Raw genomic sequence first — 23102 nt, 5'->3', positions numbered from 1 at the left:
TTTCCTATAAGGAAGGTAACACCACAGATGGTAACACCAGTTATCGTTTTCATGACAAATGCATTTTATAAAATGGCTGCTACAGGGCATCAAACCACATGTTGTCAATCATGGTATAGGCCTACTTACTAAATGATGTAATCCATATAAGTTCTTTTTTCCCAACTTCCTAAGAATAAAGTAGGTCATACCAGTAAATTCAACTAAAACCTCATATGAAATCATGAGATAAATGAGAAAATTTCTGATAACTGAAAAGAGACAGTGGACTTACCGTGTGCCTTTCTTTATATGTGCCTTTATATGTACCATGTGCCTTTCTTTATATGTGTCTTTATATGTACCATGTGCCTTTCTTTATAGATCTTCCAGAAGAAGGTAAAAGGGAGTCAAGTGATATCATCAGTGTGATTTTTATTTCAAAAGTGAGATAACATCAGCGACACGACTCCAGATGACCTCTACTTTCATTAAATATTTTATAATATCTATTTGGCATTTTGTTTTTTTATGTCATTTATATAATATATTTGATAGTTATGTATACCTTATCGCAGTTTAAATTGCAGAAAATGTTTTTGACCTCAAAATACAGCACTGGACATATGGACGTTTCCACAGAATCACTCAAATATGTTATGATATATTTAAACCCAAGTCATTATTTGAGATAGTAAAAGTATAAATATATAGAAAATCTTCATTTATAGGGTACTTTCTATTGGTGCTGACAAAATGGAAAGTTCAATAATTTGCTTTAATGTACTAAACATAATTAGAGTATAGGGTCAGCGCTATGGCAGTTGAGACTATAGCATAAGTGATATGGGTCATTCTACCATTGTATCGTATGGTAAATAGTGTCTCACAGTTTTGAAGCCATGAAAATGAGCGTATTCTTTGCTCAATTCCTAACTTAACTCCAACAAAAACCATGATAATTCTGTGTAAATTATTTGTTTTAGTGATTTTATTTGTATTGAGCATAAAGAACAGCATGTCATTTTGGTGACTTCACAGATCTTGAAGTATTATTTTAACAACTATTGATAATTTTTCAGTTTAAATTGTAAAAATACATTAAAATTATTGTCATACAATATTTAAGTTAAAATTATTTCAAATGTTTGTCTGTGGTTTTGCAGAAATATGAAAAAAAAAATCCATTATTTCTTGGGTGGATATCTTGAAGGAAGACACCATCACTGCATCAGTGGTGTTTCCCATGAATGGATGATTTTAAAATTGAAGTAAAGTAACTAATTTTACTAATGTTCAATAACAGACTATGTTTTACACTCGCATTAGATTTTAACATTCCCTATTTGTCATTGCAATGGTAGAATGACAAAATCTCTACTGGACAGGGCTGGTTTTCTGACCAGTGATTGAAGATGGATAGGTATTGGGTAGTTGTTGACTGACCTGTGTGATGGTAGTACATGTGTAATGTGGTGGTGTCTTGTCTTCTGATCCTTTTTCGTGTTTTAGTCTTGGTCCTGTTTGTTTCTTCAACTGTTCTGCAGCTTTTGCAGTCAGCATGCTTTATTATCTCGTGTGGAATGTGGCACTGATTTATAGTCGGGCCTGTTTGTGTCAGGGAAGAGCTAAGAAAGGATTTGGACAAGAAGAGAAAGATGATTGTTCAAATGGCAACATCTATAACATCTGAAACCATCTGAAGTACATATGATAAACTGCAAAGTGCACTGTGTTGGATTCTAGTGACACACATGAAATACACCTGAAATCTAACAAAGTTAAAGAAACAAAAATAAAAAAGAAAGGACATAATGATAAACCAAAATAAGTGTCCTCCAACTACATATATATAATATATATATATATATATATATATATATATATATATATATATATTCTCATGTAAAGCAGTGTTTCTTTGAAGCTTGAAGATGTGGGATCTAAAGCAGATATGGAGGGACGAGCAAGCAAAAAAATGTGGGAGGAGGGGCATATTTTAAAGTGACCAATCTCTGTTTAGACGTTTAGGCACTGTTGACTAAAACTCGTCGGTTTTATTCACCAGTTTAGCACCTAAGCTGCCCTTAAAGCTGGAGCTGAAGCTTCGCTTAGTCATTCGGTGAGTAAAATGGTTTCATTGTTTTGTTTTGTAGTGCAGCAAAATTGTCTGTGATTTTTACTGAAGGGGTTTGTGAGTTGACATATGAGTTACAATATCCAGCAAAACAACATTAGATTGTTTTATTTATATGTAACATTGAAAAAACAATCTATCTATCTCAAGTAAATATATTACAATGGAGACAGCCGTCATCTCTTTCTTACTGTGGCCTTGTTTCTACATGCCTCAATGTTTCGATTTCTGGTTTCAGACGTCACATTAAATCAAACGGAACAGAATTACAGCTCAGAATTAATGTTGCTCAGTGACATATCCTCCACGCTTAGAACAGAATGTAAGAGAAGCAGTCATAACTCTCATTTGAGGTAAAATAAAGCTGTCTACTACATAATTTGAAACTGGTCTGTGATTTCTGTCTGTCCCTGGTTCTCCTGGGGCATGAACATCACTGTTGCAGTGCAGTGACTGAAACGGAAACCCTACAGTTTTCCATATGGGTACCATTTAGAATGAACAAAAACAATTGCCAACAGTTCAATAATTCAACAGTTAGTCTTTTTGTCCCTGATGTTTGGGTGAACATTTGAACGTACTTTCTCAGTTATGTCGTGCCAAAGACGCTATAACAGAGGAGACAGCAGTGGTTAGAAAATAAATGGGACCACTTGTAACGCTCGATATCACAATATGGCATGTGTTTATGGGGAAAGTCCCAGCTTTGAAAAACAACAGCCAAATCGACTTGCTGGTGAAGCCACAAGCGACAAACGACCCCCTCAGTTATGAAGATCTGTGCATGCGCAGTCGCCAGAACAACCCAAAAAACATGTTTTGCGCATGTTATTTGAGCCAAACAGTACAAACCATTCATTAGATTTTTGTCAGATTTTACCAGTGACTTCATATTTTTTTTGTAAGTGGTAATTTGGGTCTGTGTGACAGGAAATAACTGCCAAGATGGTCACTGAGAGGGCATACTTTCCTAAAAGGACTTTGGTGGTGCTTAACTGTTGTTTTGCTGGTGTAAAAATTATTAGACCTTCCGTTGGCTAAAATATATTTCATTAAAGCAATATATAAGTCAAAGCTCACATGCATTGAATTTTAAATACTGGGGAAAAAAAAAACTAATAAAAAATGTGCTGTGTGCAAAAGTTTGGGCACCCTTTCAGTTGCACCACTAGTGTTAATTTTTTTAAGGTCTTAGCGTTTATTTGACTCATTAGGGCTTAATCCAAGTCAAGTGTAGAAAACTCCAGAGCGTAATAAAATATGTGACCCTTAACACCTGTCAGGGTGTTGTGTTTACTCTCACTCACCTAGCTGAGAAACTAAAACTAAAGGATTTTTTGCCTACAATCACCAAAGTATGTTTGGAAGAAAAAGGAGCAGCATTTGATGAAAAGAACACCTTGCCAACTGTTAAGCATGGGGTGGATCTGTTATGCTTATGGGGTTGTGTGTCAGCCAGTGGCACAAGAAATGTGGGGATAAGGAGAAGAAGTTGGAAATTACAGGGCAGTAATCCAAAACGTTCCTCAACATCAACCTTTAACTACTTAAATACATTAAAGATTAAAGACTATCCCCAAATCCTAAATCAAGAATAGAAAAACTGTTAGCTGGCTACACGGCTGATTTCATCCAGGGTGTATCAAAGTTTATTTTTTCCATTATGTTAAATTTTGCAAATAAATAATGATTGTTCATTAAAATTTGCAGAAATATTTCATACATATGTGTTCACTTCTTATCACTTTGAAAGTTAACAAAATTTGAAATGTACAATTTGACTAAGTGTGCCTAAACTGACATGTGCAATTGTATATATACAGCTATATGCAAAAGTTTTGGCACCCCTTGTCAAATTACATTTTGCTGATTTTCAAAGTGAAAATAAGTTAACATATCCTCTACCGAGAACAAACTTCTGCACATTTTACTGTACAATTACTGTTTATTTACTGAATTGAATATATTGTGAAAAATAAAACAGAAATATGGCATGTACGAGGTTACGGCACATTTAATATGTTAGGTCTTATTTTTTCCCCAATGTGTATAAATTTACTGAGAAAAGCAACCTGTAAACAAGTTTGAATGGTCTCTTTTGTTGCTTAGGGAATGTTTTGACATTATATATTGAGCATGCATCTGTGTATTCCTTGATTAAGAAAAACAAATCTGCCATTGAATAATTTTTTTAATTATTCAAAAGAAAACCTTGTTTCAAACACAAATGTGATTTTGCCATCAGTGTTAGGAATCCCATTCCCGTCTGATACTATTGTTCATTGGTTAATTTGTAAAATCTTGTGGTCTCTGATGTTTGACAAAAAATTAGGTGCTTTTAAGGGAATAAATAGTCTCATTTAAACGTCTCATTTACATAGTTTGCCCCTTACCCAAAATGTGAGTGATCAGCCAAGACATGTTTGATGTCTAAACTTTGGTTCTTCAGTTTTGCATTGAAGCTATGTGGCTAACGTAGCTAACATGTAGTAATTTCAAACAGACCTGCGTATGTGGTTTCTGATACTGTGTAATAACCACCTTCTGTTGACTATAAAAATGTGAAAAGTATGTTGCACAACTAAAATGCTAGTAGCAGTCAGTTTGAAGCCTGATTTATGAATGCATTTTTTCAGATAATTACACAAAATTAAAAAATTGTAATTGGACAAAAAAATGGACAAAAGTAAACATAAATTTCGGGCTTCAAAATGGCTGCTGCTACTGTTTTTTAGCTGTACAACAAAAATGTTTAGTTGTTCATCCCTTTGTTATGTACTTTGGTTATTTGATCTTGCTTTGGTCGAACTTAGTTATGCATACTGGTTATGAAACCTGCTTTGGTAAATCATTTCATAGTTTCCACCAAAAAGTCCCCAGCAGAACCTGCAAGAAAAAGGAAGTAGCCACAACAGTGCCAATGAAACAAGCACCGGCTGATAAGACAAGCATGAATAAACATAAATGACTGGAAATAACAAAAATGCCACAAAGGACATAACGTTAGTTAAAAACTGAAGTCCTTAGTTATTTGTCTGTAATTTCAAAATGATTTTCTTCTTCTTTCACCAGTAGGTGTTTCAAGACAGCCCACACCAGAATGCAGCGTCAGAATGAAAGAGGGCACAAGGAAATGTCCTTCCAAGGGGAGCATCTGAAGTTTGGTCAACTTCAAAAAAGGATTCAGAATAAGTATCTAAACAGATATCAATTTGTCCCAAAATTCCCTCATCCGGTTGAGTTCTACGTGTCCAGTCTACGGCATGATACCAACTTTAGCAGCTTCCAGGCCATCCTAAATGATGGTGGATTTAAGAAACCTGGAAATGTCATCAGATCCACCCAGAGTCTGGTCTGGTGGAGCCTAGCCATTTCAGAGGGTGACACTGCAGATGCTGAGAGGCGTTTCCTTGGTGATGATAAAGATTATAACTGTAAACCTTTCCTACACAAGTTCACCTCCTCACCAGCCTTCAGGAAGTCCTCTAGGCTGGGGAACTTTAGTTTCACATTCTCCATGAGGGAACTGCTGGCCAGCTACAGCACCCAGTTCTGCATGGGGCAAACACCCCAGATACGCATCTATGAGACGGTCGTCTACAAGCAGGAGGTCATGCATTCTATAGTGGTCCATGGTCCAGACACCAAAAGAGAGTTCAAGAGATACCCGCTTCTGCAGGACTCTCGCAATGGTGTATGCGAGTTCCAGAATGACAAAATATTGTGGAGACCAGAGGGCATGAGCAAAACACATGCCTTTCGGCTGGTTCGACGACAAGAAATACGGGTGCGCCATGTGCTTAAGAAGAAGCGGAGGTTCTGCGCGTGGAACCACTTGGCTGTGGCGTTCCATGTCCCACAGGGTATGATCTTTAAGTTTGACAAGGAAACCCTGCTTAAGCACGTGAGTCTCTGTCAGGGAGCAGAGCCTAAACTGAGCAATGAGGGGTTTATAAAGTGTGAGTTTGAAGCCTCACCACCCGAGTAACAAGAGTGCTTGATATGAGTTAAGCCAGTTACTGAATTACCAACATTTCAAATCAGGATAAACAGTCTTTGTCATGTTAATTCATAGAACTGTCTATTTTTGTTATGTTTATAGCTCAAGTTGTGCTTGTCTTTTCAACCATATGAAATAATCCTGCAGGAGAAACAATACTTTTAGATTTGTTTGCAATGTGGAAAATAAAATGGTTTGAATAATTTCTACCAGTGGTCTTTTTCCTGTTTTTGTCTGCCAAGGGTCTTCAGTAGGGATGCCCAGTGTAGTTCATCTGTTTCTCTATATACTTTGTTAGCCCTTTTTTTCCCTGTTCTTCGGGGGTGTCAGACACAGCAGTGCTGCTGGAGTTTTTAAACACTGTGTCCACTCCCAGTCCACTCTATTAGACACTCCTACCTTTTTGGTCCACCTTGTAGATGTAAACTCAGAGACAGTAGCTCATCTCTTGCTGCACAGTTTGTGTCTGTCATCCTCTGGTACTTTATCAGTGATCACAGGACGCTGCCCACAGGATGATGTTGGCTGGATAATTTTGGTTGGTGGACTATTCTCAGTCCAGCAGTTACACTGAGGTGTTTAAAAACTCCAGCAGCACTGCTGTGTCTGATCCACTCAGACCATCGCAACACACACTAACACAACACCACCACGTCAGTGTCACTGCAGTACAGAGAAAGATCTACCACCCAAATAATACCTGCCCTGGGGTGGTCCTGTGGAGGTGCTGACCACTAAAGAACAGGGTAAAAAGGGCCTAACAAAGTATGTAGAGAAACAGATGGACTACAGTCTTTAATTGTAGAACTACAAAGTGCACCACCAAGGTATTCTCAACTAGGCCAGGATCACAATGCCTTTATATTATACTGAACAGCCAGTATAATACAGGTAACTACTCAAAAACCTTCACAACATGCCCAGGTTTTTCAGTATGTTACTGGTGGGATGTGTGCTTGTGTGTGTGGCTAATGAAGATCAGCAGGTTTAGTCCTTGCTTGGAATAAATTCTTTGCACAGGCAGCAGTTTGCTGATAAGAAAAGTATGTGGAGGGGTGAAAAACCATGGCTATAATTCAACAGAAACAGCACACTGTATCCATACTGAGGTTTCAGAAGGAGTACATAAGTTATACAAGTTATGTAAGACAACTGCTGCTCTTTCAGTGGACTATGGATGACCCCTCCCTCCCATATATGCTGCCATTTACACTGATAACCCTGCTGTAGACCCAGACAAAATAATCTGTGATCTCTTACTCCTTCAGAGACACCGCCATTGACCTATATACAAGCTACAACTGATAATTGCTCACATTAAGGTGACAAGAGTGATGACTTAGTCACACCTAACCTTTTTTCACCACCCCCCCCTAAAAAAACTAGACCCTGATCCTGACCATGATACACTGAGAGTTATAAGGAGCTCTGACTGTTAAGACTTGTACTCCTTAAAATAATGTACACACTCAATATTCTTCAAATATTGTATTCAGGAATGTACACATGTTTGGGCACTTCTGGTCAAGTGACATGTTTTGTTGACTTTGAAGTTGACTGAAGTGAAAATTTTAATGCCCAATTACTGTTTATTTTCACACATTGGAAAAAAATAAAACCTAAAATGTGAGCTGTGCAAAAACTATTGCTCATTTTACATTGTCTGTGTAATTTTATTTTCCAATATTTTAAACTCAAATAGAAAGCAAAGCAAAAAAATAGAAAATGTACATAAAAATTGAAGAAAAACACCATATTTAACTGTGTTCTCTGTAGAGGATGTGTTTACCTTTATTTATGTATTTATTGCCACCCACCTCAGCTTAGGGTTTGTGTGTGTGTGTGTGTGTGTGTGTGTGTGTGTGTGTGTGTGTGTGTAAGAGTTCTGCCTCTGATCAGAAAATACAGTAATGTCAACGCCCCTCTCGAGAGAGTCATTCAACTCGCATACAGACGGACAAACAGACACACACATGCTAATATAACCTAGGGCTCTTTCCCTTGTTGGGGTATTTCCACTGACTTATACAGAGACCGCTTCTCTCAGGAAACAAGCAAGCAAGAAAACATGGCTGTGAACAGGTAAACAAACAAAATCTAAACTCATGTGATGACACATATAGACTAAATACAAACATTTACAACTAAGCTTAGTAGTGCTAAGCTAAGCTAGTTTATTCAGGTGTAGTCATATTGCCTTATGACATATTTTGAAAGAGAATTCTTGCTCTCTAATTTCCGGTTGTTACAGGCTGTTTTCAGTTTTTAGCTCACTGAGGTTTTCAGAAAGCCTCGGTCTGCTCTATTTCCTTTGCAACACTTTTTTAAAGCATTCGTTTATTAATGTGTCTTTACTTTTATAGCATGTGTCAGTTTAGTTTTAAAATCTCAAAGAACTTTACTCAAAAAAATAGCAGTTGTCCAAAGTAATAAAAGCAGCACAGTTATACTGTAACAAGCATTTATTGGAATTCCACTGATTTTCTGTATAATTCAGTGGTGGATATGTAAACAAAGACAGAGTGAAATGGTTCATTGTAGAGAAACTTGCCGAATCAGATCTCTTTACAGTTTTGGTGATGGGAACCAGCACAAATATAGCCATTTCATTTACTCTCCAAATCTACCAGTTTTTAGATAATACTGGTGATGGTAAAATCAAGGTAAAACTGAAAAGGTAAGTTTCCTTTGGGTACTATATTTTGCCTCACAGCGTCCTGCATGTAGCTCTCCGCTGTTTATGGATTTTAAAAAGTAAAAAAATAAAGCTCATCACAAAACTAGTATAAAATAACCTCCCAGACATGAAGCATTTTAATAACTGCTTAGTGTAATAACTTTCTGTGAGGGAACTTTTAGAGGCATTAAACACTTTGTCTGGTTTGTATCACATGCGGATGAGACAAATCATTTAATCCAAAGTACTTCAGTGACAAACAATAGAACAAAACCTGCTTTTTACAATTGTTATGTAAAAATACCAAGAGATTATTTTAATTACAGCGTATTACTGTAAGTGTACTGCAGAATATGGCTAAATCACAGGAATCTTGTGGTCCAAGTGACTGTGTAGTCATAGTATTTTACTGTAATTTACTGTTAATATAGTACTGCAAATTACTGTGAAAGTAATGCAACTAGTAGCCAGTAATTTGCTGTAATTGTACAGTGAAATTTTTAACAGAGCAAGTCTTTCATTGTGTATATCTATGTCACTGTGTCTAACTGAGGTGGTACATATAGACTGTATATTACTAGTGTAAAAGTCATAGCCAATGTTGTGTTCTGCATTATGGGGCTGTATATATAGTTGTGTGCAAAATTGAGCTAAATTACATGTTTTGTTGATTTTCTAAGTGAAAATAGAAACATATCCTCTACAGAGAACACACTGCACATATTAATGTACACTGCATTCAAATATAAAATGTTGCCTGTGCAAAAGGTATTGTCACGTTTGTTGTTATATTTTATTAGTTTTTTTTTTCAGTGTGTCAAATTCAGCAAGTAAACAGAAATCTTGTATTAAAACTTGAAGGAAAGTGCCATTTTAAGTGTGTTCCCTGTAGAGAATGTGCTAACTCATTTTCATTTAAGGAAAACATGCAATTTGACTAGGGTTTACAAACTTTTGCATATGACTGTAAAAGAAGAACAGTAAGGGGCCAAAAACAGAGTCTTGAGGAACACCATATTGCACTTATTTATGTTCTGAACACCCCTCATCTGTACATATGTTGTTGTTATTATATCAATTCAATTACAGAATAAAACTTATACTATTATAAGCAATAATTTAAATATTACAGTCAGTAGTATCAATTGTTGCACTTAAGCCCTAGAAGTGGGTTACTTGTTAAATTTGCTCAGATACAAGCAAAATTGATGGATTTGCAATGTTATTTCCTGAGTATGTTCACTTCTTAATATTTTTTACTTCTCAAGTACATTGGTGAGGAATCTAAGCTTTTTATTTAAGATTTATTTTTATTTTTAGTGGATAATCTAACAGATTGCATGATAAGTTAACATACAATAAGTTCCTTCCTTTTCAGAAAGTGGACAGTATACAAAAACTCCAGAGGCCATGATGTAACGTGCTGTGAGGTTGAGCATGTGAGTTTATTGGAGCTAAAAGCCGACCCTGGAGTGGACACTCACTACCTGAGGAAGAAAAACATCCCGCCTTATCCAAAATCCGTGCTCTTCCGTGTATCTGAAGTGTGCCATGTGACTGGGAAGAGTGGCATTCAGGGTATCTTTGATGATGGCGGCTTCCAGATTCCATACCATGATGAATATGAAAATGACTTCCTGTGGTGGAGTCTATCAGTGACTGAGGAAGACATTGCTGATGCTGAGGAAAATTTCTAGAGGAGTTATTCCCAGACGGCCAGGGCCATAACCAGCAGCCTTTCCTGGAGAAGTTCACCACCTCACCGGCATTCCAGAGCGAGTCTCGCTACGGCAACTTCCGCTTTGTCTTTCCTCTAAAAGAGCTCCTGTCTCTGTATGCCAGGCAATTTTGTTACAATTCTGCTCCAGTTCTTCGTGTGTTGGACACCAAGATCTACAAAACAGAAATTATGTACTCTGTGTTGGTGCATCCACGGCACATTAAGCGCTATAGCCAATACCCACGCCTGCCCTGTGGTGATGACGATGTTTGTGGGTACTTCCAGGGCAACATGTCATGGCGCTGTCAGGCCCCGTCAGAAAGTCATGGCCACAGGCTAGTGGTGGACAAAGAGGAGTCCACAGTGCACGCCAGGTCACTTAAGGGTGAGGAGTATTATGTGTGGGATCATGTGGCTGTAGCCTTCCACATGGAGCCAGACTGGATTCTGGATGTGGATCGGGAGCGACTCTACAGAAGCGTTAGGATATGTGAGGTCCCTGAATGGAATCTCCTGAGGGAGCCAGACTATGGCCTTGATGAGTATGAAGCTTATGAAATATTAGAAAACATGGCTCTAGAGTATGGTTTAAGCCTCTGATACTACTATTGATCAGGGGTGTTAAAATCCTATTCCTGGCAATTTGGTGACTGCAAACATTTTTTAGAATCCCAACCAAACACTTCCAACCCATGTAATCCAGGCGATGAGACCAGGGTAGTTACTTAAAAAGTAATCCATTACAAATGGATACTTCTGATACTTTATTTAGAAAGAAATAGCCAATTGAGGTAAACAATCATTTAAAGGCATGTCACTATCCCTGACGTTTCTCTGAACAAGACAAAGGCGTTATGCTATTCGAAAACCTGGTCAAAAGAAACATAATCCACAGATTTTTCAAAATCCCCCCGTAGTTCAGTGGTTGACATGTAAACGAAGTCATTCAGAGTGGTTTGACGTGAAATTGTAGAGAAACTTACCGGCTCTTTACAGTTGTGGTGATGGGATCCAGGGGTTGCCATGTCTGCAACACAAATATAGCCATTTTATTTACAGTCCAAACCACCAGTGAACCTACACGTATCCTCAGAGTTTTTATATGTAATGTTGATGAGGGTAAAACAGTGGTAAATTCAAAAACATATGTTTTCTTTGGGGACTGTTTTTCCATTCTACATCCTGTATGTACCCCTCTGTCATTTAGGCCAAAAGAATTGTAAAACAATGTCTCAGACGCAAGACGGCGTATTTGTAACAACAATTTCCTGTGAGGGAACTTTTACAGGTGTTAAACTCTTCAGATGTCTCTTCAGGTGGTTCTTATAACCAACACTGTGAATAGTTCTGACTCGATAAGTTTCTCCACAGTGAAGCATTTTATATCAAACCACTCTGAATGACTTTGTTTACATCTTAATGAATGAACTATGCAGAAATCGGAAAAAAAAATCTGTGGAATTCCCCTTTTAGAATAAAATATAAAATTGGGTCTGGCCTATTTTGGTGAGGTGGGATAGGTGAGGTGGGATCTTTCTCTTCTTCAGCTCTTTTTATAAATCTTCATCCTTCAGATTTATATTCACAGGTGCTTTCGCAGATTTTTTGTTCTTTTTATGTAACGCTTTTATAGATGGATCTTTGAATTTGCAGCACTTCCCACACTCTCACTGCACTGCTCATGCTCACAAAGTTGCACAATTACATGCACATATTACACACAAGGACTAGCACAGATAATCTATATAGAGGAAATTTAGAACATAGAATTAATATTGCTCTATAAGAGACAAATGAGTGATGCATGCATTCACCCATCCTGAATGATGGTGGATTTAAGAAACCAGGAGATGACATCACCTCCACCCAGAGTCTGAGTCAGAGGGTGACATTGCAGATGCTGAGAGGCGTTTCCATGGTGATGATAAAGATTATAACTGTAAACCGTTCCTACACAAGTTCACCTCCTCACCAGCCTTCAGGAAGTCCTCTAGGTTGGGAACTTTAATTTCACCTTCTCCATGAGGGAACTGCTGGCCAGCTACAGCACCCAGTTGTGCATGGGGCAAGCACCTCAGATGCGCATCTATGAGACAGTTGTCTACAAGCAGGAGGTCATGAATGCCACAGTGGTCCATGGTCCAGGCGCCAACAGAGAATTCAAGAGATACCCACTTCTGTAGGACGCACTGGTGTGTGTGAGTTCCAGGAAGAGAAGATTTTGTGGAGACCAGAGGGCATGAGCAAAACACATGCCTTTTGGCTTATGCAAGGTGAAGAAATACAGGTGTGCTGTGTTCTTAAGAAGAAGCAGGTGTTCTATGTGTGGGACCACATGACAGTGGCATTCATGTCTCACAAGGTACAATCTTCAAGTTTGACCAGGAAAGCTGTCAGGGAGCAAAGCCTCAACTGAGCAAAGACGGGTTGCAAAAGTGTGCTTGCAATGTATTATGCCAATTACGATTACCAGCTTATAAAAATTTCAAATCAGTGTTTGTGTTGTTTTCTAGAATTGTCTTTTTTTACTCAATTTTTTCAACCATATGAAATAATCCTGTAAGAAAAACAATACTGTAGCTTGTTCAGGAAATATTTACATGTTGATTTAGGGATATATGTTCTGTAGCATTTATTCACTGGGTTATTTTGCTAAGGCTGAGAGAGTCATACATGAGCTGAGTAGTGAATGAGCTATTAGTAAAGCGAAAGCTCTGCTTATGTACGGCATAGCTGCGGCCAACAGCTGAGAATAAAGCACCACATCTTGTGCTAAAGCTGTGTCTCTTTTAATAGTGGAGAACTGTACAATACTTTAAGCTTTGTTTGAAGACTGGAAAATAAAACAATATGAATCAGTACTACAAGTTGTGTCTTTGCTGTATTTGTCTGCTAAAGATCTCAATAGGGATGTAGTCAAAGCCCATGTACAGACATTTTGGCAGGTAGGGCCTCAAGGGGAAATAACCACATTATGGAATGTGATGCTTACTTAAAAGACATTATCAGGGTATAATATTTCATTATTTTATAAAAAGCTTATATATTAGCATCTGTGTATAACTATTGTGAAAAATATCAGATATCAGCATGGCCCCACAATTCCCATATTGGTGCATCCCTGTTTTAAAATGAACTCTTTATGACAATAAGGTTCTGCTTCTTGTTCTACTGCCTCACAGGTCATGGGCTAGTTTCGAGGGCCTAAATTAATAGATTAATTAGCTTTACTATTTTTTTCATCATTGGAAATCCTAGGGTTAATCCGGGTCAGGGAAACTGGCCTTATAAGTTCGAGATTGATCGAATATTACTATCGAATATTATCCCCAAAATCACATTGGCAGGCCCCAATGAGGTTTACAAGAACAGTGCTCTAACCACTGAACTATGGAGCCCTGCTAAAAGCAGCTTTGTATATTTTATCAGCTCCATTTATCATCTTGGTGCACCATGTAATTCTACAATTACAGACTGTAGTCCATCTGGTCCCCTACACCAGGGGTGTCCAATCTTATTCGCAAAGGGCTGGTGTGGCTGCAGGTTTTCAGTCCAGACAAGCAGGAGTACACCTGACTCTACTTGTGTAATCAATTGGTCAGACTTCAAATGACTGATCATGTGAGCTCCTGCTTTGTTGGAATGAAAACCCGCAGCCACACTGGCCCTTTGCAGATAAGATTGTACAGCCCTGCTCTACGTACTTAGTTAGCCTTCTTTAGCCCTGGTGATCTGGTTTCAGGTGTAATTTCTCAGCACTGTGGCACTGGCGTGGTGGTGGCATGTTAGTGCATATTGTCCTATATGGTTTATGTGCATGTTGTGCACCTATATGGCACCTGATACATGGACTTGATAAAAAAAAGACAAAGAATGCAGATACAAGGTAGGTGCACTTAATGAAGAGGCTGGTGGGTGTATAATTGAATGGAGACATCCATTGTCTCTTTCTTACTGTGGGCATGTTTCTGTTGAGGTTAGGCGTGCCTCAAAGTTTCGATTTCTGGTGTCAGACAGTATTAAATCAAACGACCATTTCACACCAAACAGAATTACATCTTAGACTGAAGCTTATAATTAATGTTGGTCTGTGGTTAGGTGACACATTTTGCAAATTAAGGAAAGAATGTAATAACTATAAAGTTAAATAAATAACGTAAAACAAAGTTGCCTCATAATTTAGAAAAGAAAGTCTTGGGGTGGAAAATACACTGTTGGTACAATGAATTAATTGGAATACATGCAAAGTGTATCATATAGCATAAACAAATACATCATTTATAAAAGCTGTAAAGAGTTTAATGCCTCTATAGCTACCTCAGAGAATGCTATTACACTGAATGATCATGAATATATTGCCTGACGCCTGAGACACTGTTTTACAACAGTTTTTAGATAAGAAACTGAGCAAAAGAGTACCCAAAAAAGTTTCATATTACAGATTTTTCATTGTGGACATTGCAACCTCTGGTTCCTATCACCACCATTGTAAAGAAAGAGAATCAGAATGCAGAATTTCACATCAAACCTATCTAAATGACTTTGTTTACATCTCAATTGAATTATATAGGAATTTCCCTATAATATATAATTTATTAGTTATATTTTTGGACTCTAATGTTTGGGCATATGCTAGTTGTACTGGAAGCCATGATATGAAATCTATTATAGAGCCACTGTGTCAAATGTGCATCATTTGCATACCAGAAAATAAACTCTGATATACAACATTTGTGAACTGTTAGATCCACCAAGGTAATCTTGACTGGGCCAGTGTTGTGAAAGTGGTTTGAAAAGCATTTTGAAAGGTAGTCGGACAACTTTGACACCTTCACAATACCGTCACAATATACTGAATAGGCAGTATGATACAGTTAACTGCTCAAGAGCTTTCACATCATGCCCAGGCCTTCAAGCACGTCTACAGTTCCAATGTGTGTTCGTGTGTGTCTGTGTGTTTGTGTGTGTGTGTGTGTGTGTGTGTGTGTGTGTGTGTGTGTGTGTGTGTGTGTGTGGTTATAATGTGTCCTTGGAATAAATTCTTTCCTCAGGAGCCAGTTTCCTGATAAAAAGTGTGTGGAGGGGTGGAAAACCATGACTATAATCCAACAGAAATGGCAAACTGTACCTATATTGAAGTTATAAAAGTTGTATAGATGTATAGAAGCTATATGATTCCTTTTGCTGAATTGGTTAAAAGACTTGAAAACATGTTTCAGTCTTTTAACAGACTTGGAATTTGAGTGACCATATGCCCGAGTTATGTTTATCTTCATTAAAACAAATTATTTTGTCACTACCAAACCAATCATAATGCTACCAAAACTTGAAATGAAAAACCAAATGTTTCAGTGGTGTCTATTTCAGAAGCAACAATTCTAGCTTATAAATCTTTCAACGTTACTTAAAAAACAAAGAGACATTGGAAAGAATACAAAAAAATGTCGTGTTATTTTCACATGGTTGAATTTTAGGGGTTAGGGTTTGGGTCAGCCACCTCCCAGGTACCCTATAAATGATGATTTTTTTTTTATCATCTAAAATGTGTCCTTTGCAAAGGTTATGGCACATTTTATCTTATTTTATTGATTTTTTTTCTATAGTATTACTGTATATCTTTTTTGTTTATTGACATAATAGAGTACTACCATTTTTTTAAAACACTCAAAAAAAAGTCAAATAATGGCTAAAATTAATGAGGAATTCCACTAGTTTTTAAAATATCTGCATTATGACATCATGGAGATGTAAACAAAGTCATTCAGAGTAACATAAAATAGTGCATTATAGAGAGACTTACCAGTTGATAATGGTAAAAGTAGAGGTATCTGACAAAAGGGTATTGATGAGCCGTACTTAAGGGAAATGGGGGAGAATGTATTCCATTTACTGTAAAACTAAACCATATATGAGCACGAGTTCAGCAGGACAGGATGATGATGAATAAACCTACACACAGTTAGAGGAAATGAACTGGAACAGACAATTCAAGGTGCAACAAACTGCAGTAAAATTATTAATAATAATCACCATCATCATAATATCATTGTTGGTATAGCACCTTATATACATATAATGCAGATCAAAAATAAAATAAGAAAAATGTTGGCTAACTGTAGCTAACAATTGCTATAGCTAGCATGTAATGCTAATGCTAGCTAGTCAGTGAAACTCCAGTGAAGAACTGAACACTGAATATTTGTAGCAACATGCTAAAGCAGACCTTTTGCTCCATATCTGGGGGCACTTCTTACTCCAAAGTTCTAACTTTCACTTCAAGAGAAAATAAATCCTGCTGTGCTTTTTTCAGAGCAAAATATCATAGGAATGCAGTGATTTCAGACTAAATTAGACCATAGGCATTTAGTAAATGTGTCCGTGTTAGATGTGGCCCCATCATTTCATCAGAAGAGAAAGTTTAGCAGGCAGACATCTTCCTCCAAGTTACCCTACCTCCCTCTTAGAAAAGCAGCACAGACCAGCATGCCTGGCCACCAGCAAAACCAGCATATGTTGTGTTTTGTATGCGTGGCCAGCTAAACCAACATGAAACCAGCTTAGATCAGCATGTACTGTATGCTTTGCTGTGTTTGTCAGCAGGGCTCTCCGCCCTGCAGGTCTCAGACATCAGGCAGTTAATTTGTAAACATTTCATGTAATAGTTCTTGCTTTCTTTAACTCTTCAGACACCTGGTTCTTATCACCACCACTGCTGGTAACAATTCTGAACCGCTCTGAATGACGTTGCTCCTGAATGATTTTATTATGCAGATATTTAGGAAAATCACCCTTTATCATTATACGAAGCTGAGAAAATGGAATTAGTTGCCGCCCACCTCAGCTTAGGGTTTGGTTTCAGAAGTCAGTGGAAATACCCCCTGAAATCAGCAGTACAGATTTGTGTGCATGCATGTATGTTCCAGTCCTGCCTCTGATTGTGAAACACAGTACGTCAATACCCAAAGGCGGGAAAGCAGGTCTCGAGCAAGGCGCACGCAACTACTCTTCCTTTTGTGCATTTAGCTCACACATACAGACAGACAGACAGACAGACACACACACACATACTCATACGAATTAGTTCTCTTGTCTTTGTCAGGGTATTTCCACTGACTTATTATTTTACAGAGACCACTTTTCTCAGGAAATAAGCGAGGAACATGGCTGCAAAGAGGTAAACAAAATCTAAACCTACATGATAACACATACAGACTAATTACAAACATTTACTGGACAAACATTTATAACTTAGCTAGGTAGTGTCCATAATTTTCCCACCTAAATTCAAGTTAGTTTGTCCTGGTATAGTCAAATTTCCTTATGACATTTTGAAAGGGAATTCTTGATGTCTCATTTCCGGTTTTTACAGGCTGTTTTCAGTTTTTAGGTCAGTTTTTAGGTGCTTAGGTTGTTACAGACTGGTTTCAGTTTTTAGGTCAGTTTTTAGGTGTTTTGGTTGTTACAGGCTGTTTTCAGTTTTTAGAGGATTTCAGAGAACCTTGGTCTGCTCTCATTTTTTTTCTTTACTTTTATTGCATGTTTCAGTTTAGTTTTAAAATCTTAAAAAGCTTTACACAGGTAAACAGCAAATTACACTGTAATAAACATTTATTGGAATTCCACCAATTTGTATACATTTCTGCATATTTCAGTCACTGAGGTGTAAATAAAGTCATTTATAGTGGTTTAATGAGAAATAGTTGTAGAAATGTAGACATTTTATTAACTTTCCAAAACCACCAGTAAACAAAACATCTTCTGAGTTTTGAGATGTGATGTTGATGATGGTAAAATAGTGCTAAATCTGAAAAAATATATATTTTCTTTGTGGGCTATATGACGTCCTGCATATACCTTTCTGCCATGAATGTATTTAAGAGAATATGTTTTAGGCCAAAATATTTTTGTAAAACTGCTGTGTTCTTATCACCACCACTGTGATTAATTCTGACTCGATATGTTTCTCTACAACGAAATATTTCACACCAAACCACTCTGAATGACTCATCTCAATGCAGAAATTTTGAAAAATTGGTGGAAAGGACATAAACATGGGTTGAATATTGAGGAAGTAATTCTGGTTCTGTCAGTGAAATTCCGTTTTAAATCATGTGATCTTCTAATGACAGTGCAAAAATTAATGTGCTACATTATAAAATAAATATAATATAATAAATAAAATTCTATAATAAATATAATATAAAATCTCAATTTTAAGGCAGCCAGGCACTGGCGCAAAATAAGGGGTGGGGTGAGGGGGACTTGTCATATATTTATTATTTATCACAATACACAGATCAGACAAACAGTGGTACAAAACCCGCCACTGTAAAGAGTAAGAAACTGATACGTGCAACATGTATGAAATACGTGACATTATTCCAGTTAATGATTTTGTTTGGGTTCGCTTTTTTTTATTGATTGGCAAGCTATTAGATATACAACACTACAGTAACACTAACTGCAAGTTTCACGTTTGAATTGCTCTGTGTAATCTTTAGTGTACCACACCCCCCACCACCCCTCCACCTCCCCATTTTCAGATAAAATTTGCGCCCCTGCAATCAAGTTCAAGTTATCAAAAATATTTCTACAGTGCACAAAATTGTGTTTTGATAAAAACTGAGGACACAGTTTGATTTGTGTGTTGATTTATGTATCAATGAGTTACGTAAGAAATACATCTTCCACCAACTAAGTAACAAGCAGTCTTAGAGATTTTCAGTAAGCCTGTCTCAGCTAAGGGAAGTGGTCTGAATGAGTTATAATACTTAGAACAGCATGACATACTGGAGCTAGTGCTGCAAATTATAAATTGAATGAGAGTGCGGTAACATGTAGTGGCTTTCTTTTCCTGCTAAAGATACAGACAGAGCACCAGTGTTCTTATATGTTGCTTTTGGATACACAGAAAATACATTAAGGATAACATTTGCAGTTTTATTACAAGTAGACTTAAAGCCCAACAGCAATATTTTCATTTTATAAGACTTTTGAAGGAGGAAGTTTCTGGTGTTCCAGACTTTTATGTCTTTGACACAATCTTTCATTTTGTATATCCCATCACTGTATTTGGCTGTTATAAGACATATAACTGTATATAATCACTACAAAAGTGACAGCCAACATTGTGTTTTGCATGTCTTATGGAATGTAAACAAAAGACCAACAGTAAAGGACCCATAACGGAGCCATAGGGACATCATATGGCACTCATTTATGTTCCAAATACTCCTAATTTATATTGAATTATTGATACTGATATTTCAATTTAAATATCACAGTTAATATTGTTGAATGTTGCACTTAAGCCCCGGAGGTGAGTAGTGACTAGTTATTTACTCAGTTACATGTACTAATGTAAAATGTGATGGATTTTAATGTTATATCCTAAGTACTTTTAAATGTTAATACTTCTACTCGAGAATATTGGTGAGAAAAGTAACTTATTATTTAGCTTATTATCCATTTACATTTTACTTATTAACATTTAGTTACTAATTTGTTTTTTGAGTATAATTTTATTCTATTACATTAGTGACAACATCTGTACTGAAATTAAACAAGTTAATTTTTTCTATAACACAGCACTGATATCATCACTGTCCAAAGAAAAACAAGTATCTCAAAAATGGCAACTTTGCAGGAGAGGGCGAAAACGTTCTTTACATTTAATGTAAGTTAACGTAAAGAGATTTTATTCCTAGCGATTTTGGAGCATTTCTATTGCTCCTTTCATTATTAAATTTACACACAATATAAACTGCAGCTGATTTTCTCAAATTATGTCAAAAAATTAAAAACAACAAAAATGGAGATACTTGTTTTTTTTGGATCGCGCTGATATTCAGATTCATTGTAATGTTTGTAACAATACCTTCATTTTCTAATGAAAAACTGTGATGAACTGATGCACTGAAATATGTGCATGCAAATGAGCCATCGACAGCTTCCCATACAAAAATAAGCAGCCAATTTATGTGGGCTTTTTTTTACTATTGACACAGTATTTATTCTGTTAATTTATTTATTTTTTTATTATTGTTCCACAATATACATGAAACTAAATGGTAAGGGAATAATGACTTTTCAGTCACCATTTAAGGCTGATAAGCTGGGAATTAAAATATATCTTTGATATATGAATGGTGATTCAACAGCATTGATTTTGGAATTTTAAAGTGAGTATAATATAATAACATTTTCCAATGTAAAAATCCCAAATTCAGAAGCTCAACATTGTGGTTAAATTTGAGATTTAAGAACAGATTTCCACCCCTAATGCAGATATATGGATAATCTACTGCAAAGTTAAAGTACAATGTTTTGCTTCCTTTTTAGAGAGTGGACAGAGCGTAAAAACTCCAGAGGCCATGTAAAAATATGCTGTGAAGGTGAGCATGTGAGTTTACCGGAGCTGAAAAAGGACCCCTACTTAGACAATCGCTACCTGAAGGAGAAGAATATTCCCCCCAAACAACGTGGTCTTCCGTGTCTCCAAAGTGTGCCATGTGACTGGGGAAAGTGGCCTTCGCGGTATCTTTAATGATGGTGGCTTCCGGATAACACACCATCTATCAGTGTCCAAGGATGACATTGCTGTTGCTGAGAAGCGATTCCTAAAGAAGTTATTTCCAAAGGTCCAGGCCTCTAACCAGCAGCCTTTCCTGGAGAAGTTCACCACCTCGCCAGCATTCCAGAGCAAGTCTCACTACGGCAACTTCCAATTCACCTTTTGTCTAAGAAAGCTCCTGTCTCTGTCAGACAGTTCTGTGACAGATCTGCTCCAGTTCTTCGTGTGTTAGACACCAAGATCTACAAGGCAGAAATCATGTACTCTGTGTTGGTGCATCCACAGCACATTGAGGACTACCGCCAATACCCACACCTGCCCCATCGTTATAATAGAGTGTGTGGGTACTTCCAAGGCAAGATGTCATGGAGCTGTCAGGCTCCATCAGAAATCCACCGCTACAGACTAGTAGTGGACAAAGAGAAGTCCAGAGTGTATGTGAAGACACTTAGCAGTGAGGAGTATTATGTGTGGGATCATGTGGCTGTAGCCTTTTACATGGAGCCAGGCTGGGTTCTGGATGTGGATCAGAAGCAACTGTATAGAAGTGTGAGCGTATGTGAGGTCACTAAACCGAATCTCCTGAGGGAGCCAGACTGTACCCTCAGTGAGGATGAGGCTTCCGAAGTACTACAGGACATAGCTGGTCAGCATGACTTAGGCCACTACTATTGATCAGGGGTGTCCAGTCTTATTGCTGGCAATTTAGTGACTGCAAACATTTTTCAGAAACCGAACCAAATGCATCCAACCCATTAATCCAGGTGATGAGAGTAGTTACTCAAAAAAGTAATTCATTACAAATGGCTGATTACATCTCTGAAAGTCTAATGGGATTGCTTCACTTTGATGGAAAAAATAATCTCACCATTCATCACTGTACTTTTAAGTTACTCTGTAAAACCCAAACAAATCTGTACCATTTACCTAGAAAGAAATAGATGACTGTGGTAAACGATCATTAAAAAGACATGTAACTACCCGCCCCCCCTCTGTACTCTGAACAAGACACAGACATAACCTAAAACCAAAAACCGAAAAAGTCAGCAGAAACAATTCAAAAACAGCCACCTCTAAATAAAATCTTTAAAACCACTCTGAATGGCTTTGTTCACATCTTAATGATTGAATTTTGCAAAAATGTGGAAAAATCAGTGGATTTCCCATTTGAAAATAAAATGTAAAGTACGGAGCCTAAGAGAGTATAACTGACTTCGCTCTCTCTTTGCTCCCTCAGGATGTCTGTATTCCTCTAATACTGTCCATTAGATGGCTGTGCAGAGCTGCACAAATAAAGTCTACAACTGAAAGTACCATAAGGAAAAGTCCATTCTGTACAGCTCTGACCTGTACAAAGCAGATATTAACAATGACATATAATTCAACTAATAAGTTATTCATACATTGTCGTTGTTTCCTTTTAAATACTTCTACTATCTTCTGTCCTGTTTTCTATTCCACTTCTGCATGGCTTAATAATATTGTGGCATGTTTTGTTAACATGGAAGAGAAACCTGAAGAAAGACTTTTATGAAGAAAAAAAACCTTCATTTTCTGTCTTTTATTTTCTATTTTAATAAATTGCATTTCAGGCCTTTTGTTTTAGACTGTAGTGAATCTACTATCTATATTGAATTAAATCCTATTTCAAACTCTAAATGACTCATTTTAATGTGACATGAAGGACCACTTTTTGCAGCAATATGTACTTTAAACCCATTTGGTAAGTATGTATCAGTCTTTTTACAGATCAGTGCTTTAACTAGGCCACTGTAGGACATGTAGTACAGGCTTCAAGCTACACTGTTAATAAAGTTTACATGATGGAACTTCGATCATTTGACTATCTGAGGTTTGTCCTTGTGAGCATCAGCCAATGCTCCATTGTCCAATCATTCAAATGTTGCGTGTCTTGCACACTTTAAACAGGAATTTCACCAATTTTTCAATAATTCTGCAAAGCTCATTGATGTAAACAAAGCCAATTCAGAGTGGTTTACTGTGAAATGCATCTTT

The 23102-nt window shown here is 37.1% G+C and overlaps 1 protein-coding gene and 2 pseudogenes across 1 annotated transcript; all 3 read left to right on the top strand.

Annotated features, from left to right (window-relative positions):
* Positions 1–2052: 2052 nt before the first annotated feature.
* Positions 2053–6311, top strand: si:ch211-197h24.8. Its single transcript, XM_036558417.1, has 2 exons — positions 2053–2101; positions 5192–6311. The coding sequence occupies exon 2, from the start codon at positions 5217–5219 to the stop codon at positions 6102–6104; it is 888 nt and encodes a 295-aa protein (XP_036414310.1). The 5' UTR covers positions 2053–2101; positions 5192–5216; the 3' UTR covers positions 6105–6311.
* A 1775-nt stretch (positions 6312–8086) lies between these two features.
* LOC118798836 lies at positions 8087–11539 on the top strand (annotated as a pseudogene).
* Positions 11540–17593: 6054 nt separating this feature from the next.
* Positions 17594–21845, top strand: LOC118799042 (annotated as a pseudogene).
* Positions 21846–23102: the final 1257 nt, after the last annotated feature.

The sequence above is a fragment of the Colossoma macropomum genome, unplaced genomic scaffold (genome assembly GCF_904425465.1).
Source record: "Colossoma macropomum unplaced genomic scaffold, Colossoma_macropomum, whole genome shotgun sequence".
NCBI lineage: Eukaryota > Metazoa > Chordata > Actinopteri > Characiformes > Serrasalmidae > Colossoma > Colossoma macropomum.
This window is presented reverse-complemented; position numbering and strand designations above follow the sequence as displayed.